At 50.6% G+C, this 23,570-nt stretch overlaps 1 protein-coding gene across 6 annotated transcripts in view; it reads right to left on the bottom strand.

The window, feature by feature from the left end:
- Positions 1-23,570, bottom strand: part of LOC143188245 (protein bric-a-brac 1) — a 175,904-nt gene that overhangs the window by 57,302 nt on the left and 95,032 nt on the right. Inside the window, exon 2 of one of the 6 annotated variants that reach the window (XM_076392402.1) lies at positions 16,564-16,686. The exons of the other annotated variants lie outside the window; for them this stretch is intronic. Within the exon in view, the coding sequence (XP_076248517.1) occupies positions 16,663-16,686 (24 nt within the window). The 3' untranslated portion in view covers positions 16,564-16,662. Of the gene's footprint in view, positions 1-16,563; positions 16,687-23,570 lie in introns of those variants that run through there. 6 annotated transcript variants of the gene reach the window in all.

Here is a 23,570-nt window from a genome sequence, read left to right on the forward strand (position 1 = left end):
AATATTTCTGTCAGTCGATGATCGTTTACAAGCTACGTATCGTCGGAAAGAAACGGGTCGATCGCTCACTCTCGGCAAACGCGATGCACTTAAATTACCAGTTCGTTTATAATTTCGCGTTTCGCTTATAAGATACGTCACGACACCTTTTCCCGTGATTTCTACGAACGATAGAGAGATAATGCCTGAACGGTACGAGTTTGATGCCGCTATAACAACGCGAACTGTATTAGAACAAAACGTATTCGGTGGGAGGGCTGAGGTGGGCACGTTGACGTACGTCAATTTGACGCGCACGCAATACGTCAAATTTGCCGCACCGCATCGGATTCGCCGCTCCAAACCTGCTCCCTCTCCTTCCACATTTCCCTCGCTCTCTTTCCATGATATGGCGCGAACGAGCAGATCAGCAGAGATCGAATAGGAAATCTTATACGTAAAAATCGTCGGGGATAAATCATCTGCTTTCTTCTCTATCTCTTCTTTATGAGTCCTTAAAGTAAATGTCCCAATACCTGGACGCTTAAAATGTCACAACTGAAAAATGCATATCCCAGTATTTGAATTGTGTCCCAGAAACCAAGCATACGATTTTATGATAATATTCTTCGTCTTTCATTCGTAATAGTAATTTTTTTGGCTACTGGGACATTTATCTTAATATCATCCGCGTTGGGGTCGATCAGTGACAGAATGGTACGTCCTAATTGTTACTTAATGCACGGCGGAACTTACCTCGATAGGCGACAATATTTAAAAGGCGCTCGTGTTCCCGATCGATAAGACGGTCACGACGTAATCGAAGAAACAAACGCGGCTGTTCCCTGTGCGCGAACCGCGTCACGAGAGATTCGATTGAACGTTCGGTGCTTCCTTTCCGCCGAGATTACTCGGATCTCTTAGAAAAATAATACGAATCCCACTTATTAACCATTTCCAAGCAAAGATTTAATCGCACGAATTTCACGATAAAAGGTAATCAAATATCGGGCGTCGGTTGGAAAAAATGGATCAGGCTGATAATTACATTTTCCCTCCGATAGAAATAAAAAGCGTAAAAAGGCGGCAGAGGCTTCTACGCGCAGAGGCAGCGGCGAGCTCGATTCTTTTCCATTCGATAAGTGGATAGCGGGCAGGTCGCGGAGCGAGATTGAGGGGGCGATCCACGGAGAAGGGATTCACGTGCCGCGAAATGCGCGGAACGAATCTCCTCGAAGCGAATCTAACCGATTGCTGGGTTATTTTCTAACAGACCACGGTATTCCCGTCGCGTCGGGTAATAATAACTCAAGGGGGAAGCTCATCGGAGTATTTACCCTCGATTAAACTTTCGATGGCGAGAATACGATCCGGGATTTCTCGGAATTCATTTACGCGGCTTCTTTCTCGACATTTTCCGCGGCTGCTTGAACAGATGTTAACGCTGCACCCCCCTCGCGTCCATCAATCGAACTCGATGAGATTTTCACCTAAAATCAACAAAAGGACATAGAACTGGGGTGCGAAGCAACGTTGTTATGCGGTGGATCACGCACCAAGTAGGAATCCACGAGTTAATGAACGAACAGAATACCGATTTTGTTAACTTGTGCAGGGTTTATTTCATAGAGCTACTATTCGCGTCCCGTGGGAAGTCCCTTGAAACGCGTTCAGGGTAAAGCACTCCAAGAGACTTCTCATGGGACACGAATAGTACATGTACCTCGCACGTCTGCTTGCTAGTAACTGCCTTTAAAAATTTTAGAATCTCTCCTAACCCTAGTTACCTAGGATACCTAACCCTCACCCTAGCCATCTAAGGTTGAACTTCAAGGTGTTACTTAGGAATCTCTAGCGAATCAACTATCTCCACAGAACACCATCGCAGCCCATTCCTCAGCAAAGGCTCCTCAGCAAAGGCTCCTCAGCTAGCGTTGTTCGTGAAATGAAAAATCGTATACTCTGTCGGATCGTCTGGGAAAAGCGACATTGGTTCTTCCGCCGTAGGACGCGAATTGTATGTACTCTGAGAGGCAGCCTCGAGAATGGCAGAAGAAAGGGGGGGGGGGGGGGGGGGGGGGAGGGGGAGGGGGGGGGGGGGGAGTGAAGCGAAAACCGATGGTAGACGAAGGAGGAAGAAGACCACGCGTGACGCAGAGACGTACGAAGAGTAGAACGCACACTCGCCTCGGCCCTCTACACGACGGAAAGAATCCGTAGTGTAAATAAAGACCCGTTCGCAACGCTCTGGCGAATGTTTGCCGAATGCATTAAGGCGGTAAGAGCAGTGCCCGGCGGATAGCTGGTGTCGCGATGTATCGCGTACCAGCAGGAGCGTGGTCTGGGCAGGAGGGGTCGAGGGGTGGGCCGAGGGCGGCAGGGCGGCAGAGGAGAGGAGCCGCGCTAAGGGACGGGTGGTTAAAAGGGGCCAGGGGATCGGCGACGATGCGGCTTAAGGCCTATGTACCGCTCGGAAGCTTAGCGTTTCGAGGGGCAAAGGGGCTCAGGATGTACGGTTGACACGGTCTCGCGCTCGCTCCCGCTCGCTCGCGCGCACGCGTCCGCTCGCACACGCGCGCCTATCGAACGTAGGCATGTATCGTCCGTGCTCTTGGATACCGCCAGAGCCCCCTTTGTCTATGTCTTAGGGCTTACATATAATTCCGTGTTTGCGAAAAAGATCGGGGATCCGTGTACCCGTCAGAGTACCTCTCCCCCTCCACTCTCCCTCTCCCCCGTCGCGTCCCTCGCCGTCGCAGCGGTGCACGCGCGAGCGCGGTCGGATTTTTAATATGTCGTGCCGTAGGTGGATAAACGCGCGAATACGAGGACGCGATCGCGATCCAGCTTCGCGGCAGAGACGCTCTTCCCCACCCCTCCCTCTCGTTCCTCTTTGCTCTTCTCTATGGCGGATCACCGGCGGATCGCCGACATAATTAAAAATAGCTCTATTTTAAAATGCTGATCTCGCCCAGTCGCCGCCTCCTCCTGGCCCTTCTCCTCTCGTTCGCGCTTTTCCGCCCTCGAAATGCCGCCGCAATATAGCGGAGACTGCGAGCTCGCGTATGTACCCTGGCGAATAATTGCACGGCCGACTCCTCGGGACTGTGGCTTCGCCTCGATTTCACCGACGGATCGCCAAGCTCTTTTGCAAGACGATCCTGTGAAATGAAACTGCGCCCAGGGTTGCCGCGTGAATTCCCTTCTTGGGTGTAGCGGGGGAAAAATAATAAGGGTTGCATTGGGGTAGGTCTAGGGCCTAGAACTGAACGAGATGTTGGCAGCGGAGTACTTTGCGAACATTTGTAGGTTCGAAGATTTCATTGTATTATTCCTGGTTTATTAAGTCTTCGTCTGCACTGTAGCATCAAAGGATTTTTTCTCGTAGAAAAATTCTACCTCGAAATTTCCTTCGCTATACTCGAGAAAGGAATTCGTGGCACAACCCTGACTACCTGAGACTGTCACGTTGTAGGTTCTTTCACTCTTCCAGTTCCCTATTCCTCTAGCCTTTTCGTCGCCACCTTCGAGGCGGTAGTTTGCCGCCTACCCCTGAGAAGAAGGCCGAGAAGCCGACGGGATGATAAAGGCGCGATATTAGTCGGTCGTATTTATAAATTCCAAGTAGTTTCGTAGCTTACTTTCTTGCTTGCCGTCGGCCTCGTCTAACTCTAACGCTGATATATTTTCCAGGAGCGGGAGACTGCGGTGGGTGAGCAAAGGCGAGGATGGAGGAGAAGAGGAGGCGACCAAGCTGTGTGCGGTGGGATGGGCGTAGACGAGGCGGCGTAGATAGGGGGTGAGTTATAAATTATAAGGCATTAGGGGGCCGGGCTGACTCCGGTGGATGTGCTCGTCGGATGTGTAAGGGGATGATTATGCCTAATGGTGAGATATTACCCGACTGGTATTACTTGGACACGGGCGCGGCCGTGTTCTAATCTTTTCGACAGGATTTCCTACTTTTCTGCCATCGCGTTGCCTACGATGAGGCGACGAAAAAAATAACTCACCCCGAGTCGTCGGTGACACCGTCGAAATCCGGTTGTCGACGAGCTGCTTACGACCACTCCTCCCCCAGGGAACGAACGACGTCGGTCCCCTGGAAAAAAACATGCCCCCTCGTCCGATAGCCCTCGGATCCTCCGTGTTACAGGCATTTTCGCGGCCTTCGCGCCATCCATTCATCCGACGCGCGGTGTCACTCTCCGCCAAAGTAGTAAAAGCTCGCCTCTGCTTCTGCAGAGTTTCTTTGCTCGTTTTTTTTCCTGCCCCGTTATCACGCCGCGCGAGGAACTTTAAAGGTGTCTAGAGGGGACTAGATCCTGGTTTCGCGGTTTCGCGACGCGTCCGCTCGTTAAACGTGACGCACGACTCCCTCGTTTCCGCGACAAATTTTTGACGCGCTCTGTTGTTCCAACCCTCTGACCTCTGAACGCAGGATCTGCTCCTGTCGCTCTTATTCTCCACTGAATCACTAGCCGTCAGTTCTGTGAATCTTGGAACCTCGAGGGTGAAAGAGGAAACCAGAAATATCTGGACCATTACGAAGGGTGGTCCTGGTTCTAGGAATACTCGAATGTTCTTTTCTTGGGCTTGCTTTCATCGGAGCGGGTGTGAAGATAGAGTGAGAAATACTGAGTGTAAGTGAGACACGGATACCCGACAGGGTGTAGCGAGGTCATTGAGGCTCGTTATAAGCTACTTGGTTTGTCATGTGTCACTTAGGGACAGAAACGGACAGTATGATAAGTGTCCCAGTACCTGAACACAAACTCTAATTTTATTTCATTTTGAGCTTGAATTGTCATATACCTAATAAAAGAATAAAAAATAGTACGATAAAATAGTATATTCAGTTACTGAGGTGCATTTCAAGTATCTGGAAGTGTAGAAAAATAGCTAAAAAGGTCCAGCTACTGGGACATTTGACATCTTAAGCGCCCAGGTACTAGGACATTTACCTTAAATCCGGAAGAATTTCGGACTGATACGCCAGCACCACTCTATATGGATGTTCTTTCTAAATTACAAGCCAACGTTGGCCTCTACTGTAGCGCAGGAACGTGGTCAAAAGGGTGTGTTCAAAGGTACTCTCGGTTCGCGGGCAATTTGCTTTCAATTTCGAGACACGGTCGTTTTTTCGAGGGACTGTTAGGACACGAGGACACGTTGTCGCGAGAGATTCAGCGGTCACGCGACGAGGTTGTTTCGACGATGGGGTGAGAGTTCGACGGTGAATCGAGAACGAACGAAAGCTTTGAGAGATTCCGTGTGAATTGGGCAACGGGGAGGACCGCGAGGGAGAAAGGGAGCAACCGCAAAGGGGCGAAGGCGGGACGGAGAGGGAGCGAGAATTAAAAGAGGGTGAGGTGGCATAAGAAAAGAGCTTGGGTTGGAATCGCCGCACCCTAAAGCGGGCGGAGGCTCTCGAGAATCGTTTTACAGGTATATATGTATATCCATAACCGTGGGAGGGCAGTTAGACCCGTTAGCTAATATCTATTTCCTTCAGCGCCATTTTTCTTTCGTTTGTAAAACACGAGCTCAGCTCGATGGGTGCGGCTGACACGCGCGTAACACGTAATGCGTACTTATTGCAGCCACATTTTAACACGGACTCTCGCGTTTGCTTAAGAAGAACGTAACGGATACGTCGGGACGATGACCTGCCACTGAAAAATTCAACGCTCCACTTACTTTACTGTTTCTCTATCCTCCCCTACTGTGTCCAATTCAAATTTTCCGCAGTTCCACTCGGGGCAATCAGATTTTCTAAAACTTTCTATCGTCTGCTGTTAAAACCTCTAACTTTGAAATCGCGTTATTAGAAGCCCAATGCTCTGCAGTAACGTTAGAGAGCTAGACAAATTTCACTCAGTTTATATACTTGTATATTTTATACACTTACTGTAGATACAAATCTACAAACAGGAAATAGATTCCATTTTGTCGACTACGTGGGTACATTGGTTATGACTTTTGAAACGGTCACGAATCCCTAGAGATAGACATCTTTCTCGTCGGTGCGAATAAAAGACGTCAGAGTGTTGAGCAACGAACGATTCTATGCGGTGCGAACGAGAAGTGGCGTCGCAAAAATGTCGCGTGATTATCAGCTTAGAGTCTCGCGCCTTCGTGAGAATCACTTGATCACACATAGCCGAGGTTACCGTCGGAGAGGAACGACGTTATTTATACGCGAGGCAACGACCACCACCCGTCTTCAAGATACGAATCGACCATTTTCTAAATCAGTTCCGTCATTTCGTCCTCGTAAATCAGGGAAGTCACCCCCGCCGCAGGAAGCGCCCCCGCGGATCAGCGATTACAATTAACGGTGCTCGAATTACCAGAGGCTGTGGCACGCAAAATTTCGTGAGCGCGGCGTGTCATTGGGCACGATCTCCCTTCCATCGTATTTTCGGCTGTTGGATCGAGCCACCAATCCCTGTTGTGAACGAGTTAATGCCAACTCCTGTTCCGATTTGCCGTGGTAATCGATTCGTTCGAGCGCAAAGTGCACGATCGCCCGGACGTCACTTTCTCCGCGTAACTAGAGCGATTTCGTGAAGGAGATTACCCCTTTGCTACACTCTGATAATTAGAAAAGTTCCTTAGGAGTACAGTGGTTGCAAGTTTGAAGTCCTGAAAGTTTGCCGATCGATCACAGGGGTGCAAGCAAAATTCCGAAAATACCGCATCCTGGTATCCTCTCAGGGAGTTTTATTTCACGCGACAGGTGGCTATTCTAGAGGAATCCCAAAAAGGAAGGGGCAATGGGAGGGACGAGGAGGGAAAGTGGTCGCTATCGGTCGGTAACGAGACAAGTTCCATGGATGGTCTGCTGTGATTCGGCGAGTTCACGGCACGCCGGCATTCTGGATGCTAGAAACGCGCGAAGACATTCAAGGTCGAGTTTCCGAGAAACTTCGTGGTCGATATTTACTCTCCCAAAGGATTCTCGAGGAGCTTGTGAACGGGTTTCATCGCTGCAGAATCGAGCCACCACTTCCTCATCGGTAAACGATGAAATTTCGCTAGAGCTATTTAGCTAGCTAACACGCGGCAAATTATTTCAGTTATTCGAGAACTATCTAACGTGAGAATACGGTTTCTTCTTCCATCGTGTAAAGAATCTTTTTAGCTAGGGAAAGTTCCCGTGGTGTTAGATAACACCTAAGATTGTACATTACCTGGATACTTATAACTTTAAAAAATGAAATTCGACGAAGTATCCAAACTGCAAAAGTGCTCTTTACTTTTGCAGTTTCTTCATTCTGTGGTGTTCCATTTTTTAATCATAGGTATTAGTATGGTACTAAGGGAACTTTTCTTCTACCATTAACATCACGATTTCTCAGCGATCTCGGTGTTGCAAACAGTAGCAAATATTCGCAGTAATAATTCACCGGTTGAATTGTAAGAATAATCGAGCGATCCTTAACGCGGCAGGTAATGCGCAATTATGAAAAAGTATAAAGTGGTCAGTTTCGTTCGAGTCGCGTCACATAATGGAACAATTGCAGAAAGCACAGCGTACGGAAGAAAGGGGTGAAAGGGGAAAAGGGCAGAAGATTGTGGAATCGATGCGAGAGGGAGGCAGGGTGGCGCGAGAAGGCGGAAAGGAATCGCGAAACGTAGATATTTAGGTAGGCAGGTGGGTGTAGTGGTGGCAGGTGTGAGTGTAGCGGTGACAGGCACGCGTACGCGCGTTCCTCGCATACACGAAAACGCGCGTGCACACATGGAACAGACACGCATACGCATGTATACCTAGCAGGCGGCGGAACAAACTTCGACATGAATTACTTAGATTAATTTAGTTGGGCGGCAGGGTGGTTGGCTGCCATTGTTGCTTACTCTCCGACCTTCTCTGTATCGCGCCACGATACACCCCCACGACCACCATCGCCGACAACAACACCACCACCACCGCTGCCACCACCGCCACCCTTGCTACCACTAGGTGCCGCTATCGATTCTAGCTCCTGCTTTCGCCTAATTTTAGAAGCTTCGCTCGAAGAATAAATAGCGCTTCCACCTGCCCCGAAGGATTTAAGAGTCGTCTTAGGAAACGAGAGCCGCGCCTTCTTTTCACCCCATCTAATGCATTCGATCGCGGTTCTTTCAAGGACGAAGTTAAATGCAGTGGAGTCTGCCTTAGAATTGCTACGCCTCTTTGGTTAGTTCTTATTGAAACGAAAATCAATGCAGATTCAAAAATAATCTAAAGTTCGCGACTTCGAGAGAAATATGGAAGACTGTGGTAAACTCGTACAGCAAATGTGAGAAATAGAACGAGATATCCGAGACACGTGGAAGAAGCCGAGAGCTCGTTTTTAGAGCAAACGCGAGGACTTAGTTTCGAGATAATCTGTACGATAACAGCGAGTCTGGTATGCTCGTGAGAGCGTACCAGCGACTGGAGGGTACTCGCGAGAAGCAAACCTCCAAGTTTTCACGTAGCACGGCAAGGTGCGAATAAATCAGCTGGTATATCGGCTGCTGGAATTTCGGCCAGCGATAAATTCCGTGCGGCATGTATTTACTCGCGCGCGGGCTGGAAACTTTCGATTCGTTCGGCCTCCAAGTGGAGGTGGGAGAGTACATCAAACGAAGCGTACTCCAATTTCCCCTGTTCTCGTTTCTGTTCCTCTGACGACTCAATTCTTATTCCCTCATTGAAGATTCGAAAAAGCTGGGAGGTCAAGAGCGTGCAGGACACGATTTCGACGGAAGTCCAGCGGCGGAGAATCGTCGTCGCGATTCGAGTGAAAAGGCGGCAGGGCGAGGGGCGCGCGATCAAAGTTGCAAAGAGGAAGAAGGGAAAAAAGAGAGAGGAGGCCAGGCTGGCGCGTCTACTCGGTGTCGCGGAAATAATAGATGAACCGGTTACTCGGACCGCGGTACCAGGGGGCTAAACAATGTTTTTCAGCCACTGAAATCCCCCTGAATTTTTCATCGGCCCCCTATGTTTTAACCCTTTCGCCAGGCCAGGAGGAAGGGCTTTCCCTCCCCTGCTCGCGCATCCGCCCGTCGGTCCTCGCTCTCCGCCAGAACGAGTGACGCGTCTCGCTTCTTAAATTATGTAGCCGCGACCACGAGGATCTCTGACGTTCGCTCGCAAGCTCGCGCGCGCGTACGTGACGTCGCGCTAACCGATCGACGAGCTCTCGCGGCAGCCGCCGCGGAATAAGCCTCGAACGTTAGCCTCCGCTCGAGGAAACAGCGAATTTCCTACTCGAGCAGAAAAACGATCGTGAATTTTTCAGTCACTTGATAAGAGAGAAGAAAGCAGCGGCTCTGCCGCGTGCAGACGTTACCCCGATTTCTCCTTCATCCCGCATTAACCACGCACCAAGGGGATGAACGACTTTTCCGATCAACGAGCACCATCGCCAAGAGGCTAGGAGAATAATGACAGGTTTTTTAACGAGAACGCTCTTTTTTTCCTTTTCCTCTGTTGTTTCCTCCCTCGTGTAAGCAACCGTGCAATATTGATAAACCGCGAGCTACGTATTCCTGCCGTTGCATCGAGGAGGGAGAGAAGAAGGGTCGGTGCGTGTTGCCTAAGTGAGTGGATACGCGAGCGCGCGCGACCGCGCGCGAGTACGTGCGTGCGCGAGCCGTGCGTTCATGCAAGCCTTTCCCACCAGACCTAGCTGGCTCGCTGTCCGTCCGTTTAGCTGGCTGTTTGCCCGCTTCCCTGTCTGGGTGCATGCGCGACCGCGCGCGCCCACGCGTACGAGAGGGTGTAGAAAGCCACGGTTGTAAGGGGGAGGGCGAAGCAACAGAGAGAAAGGCGAATTCTCGAGGTGGGGGAGAACGCGGCGAAGAGGAGGGTGCACGTAAAACCATTATGTAATTACATCTAGACCGGTCGGTCGAATGGACGAACTGACGAACAAATGAACGAACGAGCGAACCGACGAACGAAGATACGCCGCGTGGACAGAGACGGTGGGAACCGGGGTGCCAAGGAATCGAGAGAGAAGGAAGCGTGCACGACAAGAGATCGGCGGTGGCAGAGGGTCGAGTTGAATTTGATTTCAGAGAAAAGAGTTGATAGCGCTACCGAGCGTTCCGATTGCGTGATTCCACCACGCCTTTTGTTGCCCACGCGTTATGTATCATGAGCGGCTGAAGTACACTCTGCACGATGAGACTCACCTTGCGACATGTCTAGAGGGAAGTGATGGGTTTGAGACCACTTGGAGTTGTTTCGAATCTCTTTCCCTCTTCGAAGGTTGGATGAGAGCCAGAGTCGAAGTGGTCTAGTTCTATCCCTAGTCGCGAGAGATGTCTCGAAGCAAGTTTCATCGTTCAGCAGGTAATGAGTTAAGGTTCAAACATTATTCAATTCTGCTGCTTCATGTTTATGCAATATTGCGTTTATGCAACTTTGGGCCTTCGTGGGTTAACACGCACAGGGACTAGTAACCAATAATCGTGGCTGACGAGCCACTTGCTAAAATATAATACATCGAATATTCCATCGCGTTCCACCCTGGTGGAGTCGCCGTTCGAAGCATCGACGATAACATCCGGTTGCCCCAGCGGCCCACCGACCTACACTCGGCTCTCGAGGGCAGCGCGTCTTCGAGACCGAACGTGTCATCGATTGTGCTTCTTTTCCATGCTCTGTCGACACGTCCCGCCTCCCTATCGAACTACCGACTGGGCTCGTTTATTTTCAGTCGCTTCTCGGTGGCCGTGAAAAACGGGCGATCGTTCCGCGCGATCGTTCCGCGCGATCGTTCCGCGCGATCGTTCCGCGCGATCGAGCCCGACGAGTGACCGAACACGAGGGGGTCGAGAGCAGAGAGGTCTCTCGCGCAGGAACCGAGGCGGTGGATGATGCGTCCGATCCTGGTCTTTGATTTCGTCCTGACGTGTAGGCATTACGGGATACGCTTTGGTCAACCTCCCGTGGAAAAGGCACCCTCCTGGTCCTGGATCTCCATTACGGTAGTCATGGCGACCGCAATTGATTCTACGGGGGTGAGGGAGGACGAAGAGAACAGAGAGAACGACCGAGAGAACGAGAACGAGCGAGGGACGCGGCGGCACAAGGGTATTCGAGAAGGCAGGAGGAAGCGAGATGACCGCGGCGAACGAAACGAGACAACGGCGAAAGGAGGGTGCCGAAGGGGTGGCTGGGGGGAGGCAGGGAGAGGGAGAGAGTCGGACGGCGGAGAGAAGGATCGAACAGGGTTAGAGAGAAGTCCAGCGGAGAGATCGACAGAGGGCATGGTGTTACTATGGTGGTGCTACACGGTACTCGCTTTATCCGATACAATGCAGGCTAAATAGCACCGGTCAGTTCTATGCCCGTTGGATTAGAGATACGTCGCTCGTTTGAGGCGAGGCAGAGCCGCGTCCCTCCGCCAGCCACCCCCCTTTTCCATCCACCTGCCTCCGCGTGCTCCTGACGCGACTGACTCACCGCGATTCACAACTAACCTCTGACCACCGCCACCACCACCGTCGCGTCGTCACGTTCAAATTACCTGCGTGCCACTCTCTACTCGTCGCACGCTATTCGCCGCCTGCCATTCGTCCATGCCTCCGATATCATGTTCCAATGACGCGGCATCGATTCCACGATCGACTCTTAACAATGTCGTTTGTTCACCTGGCTGCAGCGAAAAGTCCTCGAGAGCTGATTTTCGACGAATGAATTCCTCCTACTTTCACGCTGTCACGATAATCTAGTTTTCTAGGTACATGTGTATTTTGGAAACTCGCAAAGCTATTGTGAAAGGATATGTAATAGAAATTCGTCGAATGCTTTGAAGAGCTAGCAAGACCAGATTACGACTTTACCTGAGGCCCTAGGCTAGACAAGGCGTGAGGGATACTATACCAAATTATTTCCTACTTCTTTTCAATCCTCGGGCTACAGCAAACTCCACAGCTTTACAAAAATTGGGATTCCAATTTTCTGCTTAACTATTTGCAGACATTTATTTCAGAAATATGTAAAAATGAAGAACGAGACTTGAGGCCTATCTACCCTATTCAGATCCGAGAGCAAGCCTTTCGGGCCCGTCGAGCCACTGGCCCTGAAAGAGAAGACGAGACAGGCCACCCACTGTTATCGGTTCACGCGGCGATACCCATTATACGGCTAACGTGGCACGCGGTGCAGGCGTTACGCGAACCCTTGGGCTAGGTCAGGTCTCCTGGCCGCGCGATGTGTCGCGCTCCGTCGCGCTGTCGAGTATTTAGTAGTCGCTGGCGCGGCTCTCGGCAAAGAGTGTACACAGGCGGCAGGATGGCAAGAGGCGTCGGGGCGAAGGCAGACAGAGACGGAGGAAGGGGGAAGGAGAGAAGAAGATTGTGGGAGGGCGCGTGAGGGAAGGGGGCGAGAGACGCTGCTATTGTCCAAAGTGCCAAAGTTACATGGCGCGTCGTAACTTACATCGTATTATGTAGGTACACGCGAAGCCGCCGCGTATACCTAAGGTACACGACCGCTTAAGTTTCGTCGAGGCGCCTGCTATCTCCCCCGCGACGAGCACCGTAAACAGAACGACGGAGGGCGAGAGCGAAGTAAAGGATGAGAGGCGAAGGAAGAAGATAGAGACGCGCTGCGTCGTCCGGCCGGAACGATCGATAAAAGTGGAATTGTCATAGCGCGAGATGGTAATAACGAGCGGGACAACGACGACAACGAGGATAACAATGACACCGAGCGTGGCGCGCAAATAATCGCTCTGCGACCGCTCTTCGAGGAGAGGGGACGCGTTCGAGGCGAGGGGCGCCCGAGGCGACTGTGCTCTCTACGCGTTGTGCTCTCGTAAACCAGCTGCCGCGCCCCCAGTTTTCGCCCTTGCCCCAGTAATTGCGTGACCGTAACTCGAAACCCACCGCCGAGCGAATCTCGATTCGATTTTTCACAGATTTCCCAGCCGCGACGCGAGGAAACGGAGGACAAGGGACGAAAGGGAAGACCGCCGACGGGCGTCGAGATACGGGAGCGTGAAAAACCGAGGGACGAGCGAGGAGCGACGAGTAGGTGAAACTGGAACGATTGCGTTCAGGTGCGCGCGCGAGAGAGCCTCGGACGCGGAAGAGGGCAGCTAGTGGCATTTTGTAAATTAAATTTTAAATATTAAAAATGAGTCGGTCGCGGTCTTTCTCCCTCGACTCGCGCGAGCCACGTGTCCCCTCTTTCTTTCTCGTCCGCCGGCACGAGAGCTTTTCCAAACGCCATCCATCGCGAGGCTGACTCCCTCGCTCTACCGTGCCGTCGCGACGCCAGCAACGAGCCTCCTATCCGATAACCTGCAACCCACTTACTCATTCGTCGATAATAATTTTATTCGAGGGTGAAAAATTGGTGTTTCCTCCCGTCCCTCCTGCACCCTCTGCCCACGCCCTACCTGCCTCCACGCGCCCTCCCGCGCCCTCCCGCGCCCTCCCGCGCGGCCACTGTCTTCGTCAAACTGGAGCTCAGCTGACGTTTCTCTCTCGACGAAAATCCTGCTGTTCGCTTTTTCCTCTGGTCTCTGGCGGCGCAGCTCTACCTGGCCAGCAGCAACTACCAAACGTAGATCGGAGTCCCCATGCATACTGCAGAGTGCTTTTGATCGGGCCGGACCCCGACGGAATGAAATATAAAAATCGCAATAAAGCGTCGCTACCGGTGCCGGGATGTTTCGATTCCGTATCCGGGATTCGACGACGCGCTCTCTTCTTCTGATGCGAGTAAATACGCGGATATTATTCCTCAGAACTATCGTTCACCATTTTTTTCTTTTTCGTTCTTTTTTTTATTCGTCTAGCTGACGAGACACAATCGTTCTCCACTCTTCTGTTACCTGTATCCTTCGGGACAGTAGTGCCTTTAGCACCAGGTAAACGAGGCACTTAGCTCGGGCCTCACATTTACTCCTAGTTCCTTCCACATTTTGTGAACAAAATTACTGCAATTGTGATACTTAAAGCATCCAATTTTTGAACATTCTTTTAGAAGTATAGTATTGTTGTATTAAACTTAAATTAAGCATCGAATAAACAGAATTAGAATGTAGCTCCTTGGAAAATATACATAGGTTCTAAAACTACAGAGTATCCATGCTGAAGCTGACCACTTAAATATGTCCGCTGCTTTTAATGATATATATGATTTAATATGATTTAATGATCGTCTATATCACAATTTGAATGGTTTTGAAGAAGAATACTCATAGAAGAACAATCTTTCCTGTAGGATCTCTTTTTCTTAGTTCTTACAAATCTCGTGTTATTAAAAACAGAGGAAGCATTTAGATGGTCTGTCTCTTCTTGCATACCCTGTATACTATATATCAATATTGTATCATCTTTTTATCCATACTCCAGAGGCAGAGTGCTGCGGGACATGAAGAATTATAATTACACGTTTTTCTACGAATGTTGCCTCGCCAGATTTCCTTCTGCCTATACAAAGTCATGTACGAATGCGCTTTGACGTCAGCTAATTAGATGGATGTGAAAAGTACGCAGCTCGCCGAATCGCGGTAGGGGTGAAAACGTGCGTGTAAAAATATGTCCCTTACGTCCGGGCCTCCAGTGCCCATGCACGTTACATTCAATTTCTGCTATAGTTTATAGACCGCAGCAGGTGTTTTGCGAACCTAACTCAATTTCAACGCCGCTCTATCGCATTAATTTACGATAGAAATAGTATGTACGTGCCCTTAGGCGACGCAACACAAAGCGTTCAAAACACGACGTTGGTCATGCACCCTGTTTATATATGTATAAAGATAATAGATTCAGAGGGGCGAGTAAACACTACGCCACAAAGTCGGGGCTCCAAGAAATGTTAATATTCCTTTTAGAAATAGTTGGCGAAACTGGGGGTTCGATAAAAATTCAAAGACAAGTCTCGCGATAACGACTGCGTTTCATTCCGCGCTCGCGCGTAACCGTTGCCGGCAGTATCGCTTCTTACGCGCGTGGCTTTATTTTTTTCGAGAGCGTAAAAAAGTTGAAAGGACGAGCCGATTCTGTTGGAAGCGAGAGAAGCGGCGTTTTATTGCTCGAGAGCCGTCGTAAAAGTATGAAAGGCGAAACGCCAGGAGGGAAGAAACAATGAAAAGAGAACCGAATTGTTGCGCGCGCCGGAATAATTTCTCTAAAGTCGCAATTATAATAAGCGACACTTAATTTAACGGCTGCCTTGCCTCGCGTTCAGCGTCTTGCTTGCGAGAACATTACCGACAGCAATTTCGAATTTCGCCCGTAGTCGCGCGATCAATAGCAACGTGAAAGCCGCTTCTTAAATTCACGATGAAACTTCTATTTGAAGAATATTTCGACTTCCCTGCCGCGCTGTTCTTGACAGTATTTCAGTCGCGAGAAGACCCGAAGTCGTAAAAAATGAAGCGCCGAAATCTTTATCGATTTCTCCCCCACCCTTCGACCCTCAACCCCCGGAACTTTGCATATTATGCGTTACAGCGATGCTTCGAATGCAAAATAAATCGAGGAAACTTCTTGTCTCATTCGTTCCAAAGTCAGCGGAATCGATCGATGGAAAATCGTGCTTCTGTTAGATCTCCGAGAACTTGTAATTTCGCAAGAAGAAGATGACAGATGGAATAGTTATTGAATAAAGAGCAAATCTTTAGCTTATCCGAGGTTCATCTCGAAAGAAAAGAGCTCGCGGAAGGGTAAGCCAGGCGACGATGCAACCCATACCAATGAACGATGCGCGTAGGTTCAGATCCAGCCAGACTGATAAATGATTCATACGATATTTTTCTTTCCTGGACTTTGGCTCGATCTCGCCTTCTCGTCGGGCACGTCGTTCGCGAAGAAACGGCCAAGCATTAATATATATTTTATGTTTTATATTTGTTTCCCCAGACATGCGTCCCTGCACGCATAAGCGTGGATATACGGGCGACAGTGTGGGTGAAAGCGGTCGTTCCGCGTCTGTCCAACGACGCCGCGTCTCCTCGGAGATGAACGACGGCGGGCGTACATACATAGTGTGACTGCTTCTACTGTGCAGTGTGTTGGTCGTGCGTCGCCAGAAATCGTTGAACGCAGAAGAAAAATTGCGCAATACAGAGCAAGGAACTTTGTAATACCTATCGGCTCGTTCAGTAAATAATGCTTCTTATCCTGTTCGCATAAGGGGACATCTGGCCTGTATCGAAGGTACTTAGGAATTCTCTAGAGCCCTGTTAGACCCCCTACCCTTTTTAGAGTTCTTCAGCTAGTGAATCACTCGCTAGTTAGCGAGTTGCTGTCTGTCCTTGCGAGAAATATAAATTAGAGTATCATGTGAGAAGATGAAGAATCTGTCTGTAATGGAGTGACCGAAACCGGGACGCTATAGAAAGGAGGTTAATATCGCAAAAAGTTGTTCGCGACCTCTGACCGATGTCGCGGTCGTGACAAATATAATATATTTTAGGATTTTCTGTCGCGAATTCGCACATTCGTCGTGAATAGTTCAGGAGCACGGATACAGAATTGAATGGTGCTTAAAAATGAAAGGACTTAAAATTTCTCATCGACTTTGCCGTCAAGCGACCGAGAAATCTCTGCAGCCCTGTTATTAATCGTTCTGGCTTATATATCGATGTTCGCCCCGTGACACGGGGAAGAATAACGTACCCAATCGCGCGAATCCACGCGCTACAGTTCACGATCTCTCGAGACGAGTGTTCTTCCGGATCATCGGACAGGAGGCGTACTCACCTGAAACAGAAAAAAAAAGAAACGTCTGGTTAGCGAGCTCGTCGACAGGATGAAAGCCGCGTTTGTCACGGCCGTTTGTTTGCAAAGTTTCTGCGTTCCGCGAGCTGCCTTCGATATCCTCGTGGCTGAAAATACAGCCAGGGAGGGGGATATCGCTTTATAACGCTCGCCGAAAGAGATTTAGTAGTTTTAATTTCGCGCCGGCGCGCCTCGCAACCGGTCACGCCGAGATCCCAGCTTGTCCCATTCGCGAAAAAACAAGCCCAGCCGGGACAAAGACGTTTTCTTTGCAAGATTATTCTCTATGCAAGCGCCAGAGCTAATACGTTTAATGGGTTCGCGCAAAAACTGATCTTTGCTTAATCATCCCCTGTCCTTTTGCTTTTAAACAAAAGACGATCATCCTCGAACCTCGATCCGATGGGGATATTTCGTTCTGGATTCATCGTCAACGGTGAATTACATTCGTGACGAATTTCGAGGAGCCTCGAACCTGCAGTCAACTCAAGAGGAAGATTGTACGTACTATTCTCGTTTCAGAAGTCCCCTGGAAAGCATTACACGCAATGGATTTCAGAGGACTTCTCGCGTATCCCACTACTCGAGAGGGAGCAGCAGAAAAACTGGCGCGAGTCGAATTCAGTTCTCGATCTCGCAGATCGACCAAGAAGCTTGAAAGATGCAAGATGAATGCTGCAATCACGAAGACGGAGCCGGGGCGGGGACATGGCCGAAGGCTGGCGAGAGGGGACAGGGGGCGACAGGGGACGACAGGGGGCGAGGGTGAGGCTAAGGGCAGTGGAAACGACGGCGGCGGCAGGGCGGAGCGGGGCGACGCGGAGGGAAAGTGTGTAGGGTAGGCACAAACATACGGGTAGGAGCGCGCGAAGGGTGCAGTCGCATACTAGGAGGGAGGCCCGTCACAGGGCATGGCATTCTGGCATAACTCAGAATTGCCTCGCTGCAAGGGTAGAATTGACAGCATAGCACTAACATTGTATGCACCCGCGTTATGTATTTATGTAAATGCATACCCCCCCAACCCAGGCGAGTGAAGCACTCGCGCGCACCGTTTCCCTTACGCCCCCTACCCCCGTCGACCGACAGCGGCACGGGTTCTCTCGTTTGCGACCGGCCGATGGCAAGCTCTTGCACAAACTGTACCGTTCGTGGACGGAGATATATTATACGCGCGTACATAGCAATACGTAGGAATAGGCGCGTACGTTCTCTCGTACGGTTCTCCGCTAGGTACATAGGGAGGAGGGTGAGCGAGTGTGCGTGGAATCTGCGTGAACGTATACGTAGACGAGCGTAAGGCGCGTGTAATCGTACGCTCGTTGGAGCGAGCTACCGAGGGTGGCCGCCTCGTTCGACGAGGACGCAACCAGAATCGTCGGTGGCAGGGGAAGGGGGAGGGGAGGGGTGGCGCGGCAGAGAAAGACGAGAGCAGTCATGCTGGACGTGCGACGGAGAAGGGGCGCGTGTCTGTGTCTGTTCGTACACGTGAAAGACGGACACAGCCGAGGGACTGAGCAAGAGAGAGTGATAGAGAGAGGAGGGGTGGGAAAGCAACGGGGGTGTATTCGCGTAAGCGGTATCAAAGCCAAAGGATGGAGCAACGAGCCGCCGACGCCGCCGACGCCACCGACGCCGTCCTGCCACGCTACACGGCATATACCATACACCGATCACATTAATCAGAGGTTATTGCGCGCATTCCTAATCATCCGGGCCTCTAACTATTCCCAGATTCTGATTGGTGCATTACTCGGCATTTCCGGTATGATTCTGCATTCCAATTGGTCGAGCGAGCCGCACTGCATCTACGAATTTCAATTTACCCGCTGCCGTTGACCGAGAGAACCACTCCTCTTCCTTCTCTGTCGCGTTCACCCTTCCCTGCGAGACCGTTCCTCCTCGAGAGGCAGTCGCATCGCGGGAGGAGGACTACTGTTGAAGGACGATCGGGTTTCGATTAGATCCCGCTCGGCGAAGAAACAGCTGATTAAGTAGGGCCGCACAGGACTGGCAATTTTGTCGGTCTGACTGATCACTGATTGAAGGGACTTAATAGAATTTTATATATCAACTGTCTTCTTATTCATTAGATAAGAATGGAAGGATTATTCAGTGAGTGATGGATTTTTAATTAGACTGACAAGATCGTCGCGAGTGCCTAGGGTAAAGGTCCACTCGAGGCATTGAACGCAAAAGTGGACCAAGTTACATTTTTTCCGAAATTGAGTTCCTAGCATTAATTTATTATAGAGAGACCCAGTACTTCAGATCGCCTATTTTTCCAGGTAGTGAGGCTAATCCCTCGCAGGTCTCAAGGGTTCTCTCTCTCCTGTCATTTCGCTAGATTCCCGCTGGAAAACGTATACAACGAATATTCCTGAATCTACTCCCAAGTTCGTCCCATTGCAGGAACAAACGAGCATCGTGAAAGGTCAGAGGTGAGCCAAGACAAGGCGCGGAATTGCACAACGGAGAAAGAGTTTCGGGGGGCGACGAGGGTAGGGCGAGGGCGTGCGAGGGGAAGAAGGAGGCACGTAAAAGTAATTTCGATTTCTGCAATTTCGGCGCGACTTCGATTCTGCCTGCGATAATCACCGAGTAATTAACAATCCCAGTTTCAATTCGGTCGCCGCGGAAAATAGCAAATTCGTAATATCCTACGATATTGCGGCCCTCGTATGGCCTCCACCTCGTGGCCCCTACCACCGTCATCCTCCGCCGGTGGAAACTCGGTGAGCGAGCGAGTATCCGAGTTACCGCCACCCCTTTCCACGCGCCCCACCGCCCCTCGCGTGTCCGTGGCCATGTCTCGCGCAGCGGCGCGCGATCGTCGACTCGTCTCTTTCGTTCGTCTCCGTCTCTGCCTCGCCCACGCGGGCACACGGGAAACAGGACGAGCAGCGACCCTTCGCCCTCTCCCTCGCGTCAAGAGCGTCCTCATCGACGCCAGCGTTCCGCTCTGCCGCGCGACAGGACATCACCGCGCGATTCTGCACATTTTCGAATTTCCTATTTGTAAATAAGCAATCAGGGAGCGCGAACCGTTCGACCGGGCCCGCCAGAGGTGAGACAATTAATCATTTCAATTAACGGACAATTCGATCTCCAATCGCCGCGACCGAGAAGAATATTGGAGAGTCGGGGGACAAGCCGGATGCTCCTGCACTCCCTATCTCGCGCGCTTCTTCCTCCCCGCCTTCATCCCAATTTGTCCCCCCCCTTCCAATCCTCCCCCCGATCCTGTTTGTCCCCTTTCTCTCGTCGCTCGTCTCGCCCCGATCAGTCGTTCGACGATGCTTAACTCGTAATTTCGTAATGCGTCGCTGTACGCAACGTTCCCTGAATTCCATTATCCGTCGTCCCGCGAAGAAGGCTCGCCTAGCCGTCGACCGCCTCGACCGCGTCGTTTAAAACGATTTCTCTTGATTTTCATCCCCCCTCTGTTCCCCTTCGTCGAGATGAAGCCGCAATTATTCGGTTGCATAGGCCGATCCAGCTAATACGTAACATTAACTGAAACGCGATGCAATTTCTCTAAAGCGAGTCGAGTTTATTGCGCAACCTTTTTCTGTCAGCGGGAACACTTTCGCGGGAAAACGTCGCTATTAAAGTATCGCTTCCTACTATTGTAAAATTTCGATCGTTCGAGTGCGTTACTTACCTACGAATGTTATGGCTGTCCGACAGTCGAGAGGTAATAGGAGAATCAGTGAAATCGAGGAGAACTGTGAGGGTAATTTTATTCTAACTGCGATGTGTACTGTATGGGGCTGGTAAATTGGCTGATGGAATGCTACTTCAGTCCACCTTTGTCACTGTTACGAGCACCGATTAGTAGATACCGACTTGGCCAAATAACGAAAGTTCATGTGGTCTGGCCTTATTCCTTCGTGGCTGAGTAAGACTGACTTATTTCACTGGGATTAAGTAGACAAGTATTTCTTCTGTCTGCCAACTTATCGGTCATATACAGGCTGATCAGTTTAACTGGAAACCGTCTAATGGACATTGGCAATACTTACGATGCTAACAGCATCTCCTCCTGCTAGGGGACTTAAAACAGTGCCGCCGTGGAAACATCGCAGAGGGACTTTATTGTGACGTAAGAGGCTCACAGTGCTCTTATGTGCTTTCTTGCTGCGATGTTTCTGGAGTGGCACTGCCTTTAAGTCTCCAAACGAGAAGATCACCCTGTAGAATAAATGCTGCCGATACTCAGAGGGTTTCCAGATAAATTGATCACCCTGTACAGTACCCACCTACATCCTCTTTCAACTGGTTCACACAATGCATAATTGGCAAGACGAATATTTGAGCGAAAGCAGTGTCTCCAGAGAGATTTCGCCACAGATGAATTAAAGCCTTGAATCCCAAACACGAACCATGGTGGTTCGAAAGCTGTGCCCGACCAGTGCTATAACGAGGTTAGCGCCACGAATTACTCCGCGGTAACGGCCTGATTGAGAAAACTCACGGGTTGAGGATTGAACGTGTCGGTGGGAGGATCGGGGGGCAGTGGCGAGAGGACATCGTCGGGAAGAAGAGGTCAGAGAAGCTCGGCCCTGAGCGAAGAACCGAGACCGACAAAAGAGTCCAAGAAGGAGAAAAAGGCAAAGTGGAGGGAGGGGGCTGGTCGAGCAAGTCGAACGGATGAAAAATTATAAAGACCGACGAAGAAACGAGGTAATATAATATTAGCGGGTGTTCAGAGGGTGAACGGCAGAAGGAGAAAAGAAAAGCAGAAACGAGGGAAGCGGAGGAGGGATGGGGCTGGACGCAGACCGGTTAAACGATAAAAAGATTAACGCCACAATGAGTGGCGCTGCGCCTTTGCGAGCAGGCGGATACGGAAAAAGAAATCGGGGGCGCGAGGGAAAACAGAGGTACGGAACTCTTCTACGAAACCTCGACACAGCAAGATGGAAAGGTCAATGAAAGCACAAGATATATTGTTCCTTGGATGATGCAACGATCTTGCACCTCCTCACCTTGCCTCGTCGCCCGCGCGACTCGAGACTTCCACGGTTTTTCATGGCAGACTAAAAATAATTCGAGAAACCTAGAAGTGGGCAAAGACTAATATAGTCGTTCTCTATCTCGAGATGACCTCCCGCAGTCGCGATTACGCATCGATCGCGAATCGATTGCGGGGAAAACGGCGTAGCCATGCTGAAACCGCCATTTTGGTGGAACCACGACAAAGGTTAGGCCATCGAGGGGTGAACTGCGCGCAAGAAGGGGTGGTTCGACATCGCAGGGCCTACGAAGACGAGACGAAGGGTGGTAAATAGGAAATAAGTGACTGCCGGAGGGAGCAAGAACGGATTCCGCGGCAATTTCTCGTCTCCGCTCGTCATTGGCGAGAAATTGTCAAATCCCTGCCGATGCCTCTCCGTCCCGACGCGTTCTCGTTTCTCGCGTTCCTGTGCTCCTTCCCCCGGCGCTCGCCTAATCGGTCCACCCCCGTGCCACGGTTTATCCATTCTACGATCATGAGCGAGCGTGCTTCCCGAAGCTAACGAGATTTCTTTATTACGGCTGCAAATAAAACTGCAGAACTCGATTCGCCGCTCTTTATCCTCCGCCTCTCCTCCCGACGCGAACCGTTTGCAGTCCTCTTGGAACAGAAAAGAAGAAAAACCGGGGAAAGAGGAAACGCCAGGGGAAAACGTAGGGAAGAGCGCGAGAGCTGTTTCGAGCCGTGGCTGATTTTATTTTTTACGCCGCGCTCTAAACAAATTTCGTAAAATGGAATTTTCAATGACATGCCATGACTTTGTAATATCTTCCAGCGGAGACGGTCGCGCTTTGGTCGATTGGTTCGTCGAGGAATAACGAATCCCTGTTTTTCTACTCTCTCGCCACCCTGACAGAGAATTGCAAGCGCGCAAGGGGTTAACGACGTGCCGCGAGGAGATGGAAAAAGCAGAAATTCGCGCGTGGCTTCGCGACGGAAGAAACGTTCTCCTCGAGATGTCTCTATCCCTAGAGTAGATAGCCACATTCGCGGCAAATAAATCTGAAAAGGAGAGAGTTCTTCTTTCCTCCCAGGAACGAGCATCCTGTACTGAATCAGAGGGACCATAGATTCGGCCGAAATGGCGGAAGAAACGGAACGGTGCGTTCGAGCGAAATATATTTATTTTTGGGGGGATGTTGCCTCCCGGGTACAGGGGGACACGAGATTGAAAGTGTAATAGGACGGCCATCTTGATTTTCCAACCCCGCGTCAATTAGTCGCGGTGGAAGGGTGCGAAGAAGAGCGATGGCGACGGCGGAGCGAGGCTCAGCGAGGAGAGGCAAGGAGGAGGCGGGAGATAGATCTCGGGGAGAGGCGCGGAACCGCTGGCGAACGCGACCGACGAATGCGTTACCACCGTTTTCCCCTGCCACAGCCGCCAGTCAGGAATTAAAGTTCGGTTTCCGCGACACCCGGAAATAACGCGACCTTTCCTCGAGAAATCGGGAAATGAAACTCGTATCCTTTCAGGATTCATACTTGACGCGCTCCGCCTTTGAAACACTTTTCCTCCTCGACCTTTTGTGGTGGCTTTATCAGCCCACTTTGCCCGCTTCTCGACCACCCCAGACGAAACGGTATTACCGAGCTTCGACCGCTGCACGGACGCGGAGATTCGCGCTCTCTGACGCCAGTCGTTTGCTCGTTCCACTTCAATTTCAGTCTCCCAAGTTTGCACTTGCAATTGCACATTGCGCGAGCCATCCTAAACGGTACGTCGTTCGCTGCTTTTCGAAATCACTGTGATGTTACCCCCTTGTCTATAATTTTCTTTCGTAATGTTTTCACCTTCGCTGCCGATCTGAAACGATAGAGTATCTTAAACTGCCGCCTGTGCAGCTTC

Source organism: Calliopsis andreniformis, chromosome 2 (genome assembly GCF_051401765.1).
Source record: "Calliopsis andreniformis isolate RMS-2024a chromosome 2, iyCalAndr_principal, whole genome shotgun sequence".
Taxonomy (NCBI): domain Eukaryota; kingdom Metazoa; phylum Arthropoda; class Insecta; order Hymenoptera; family Andrenidae; genus Calliopsis; species Calliopsis andreniformis.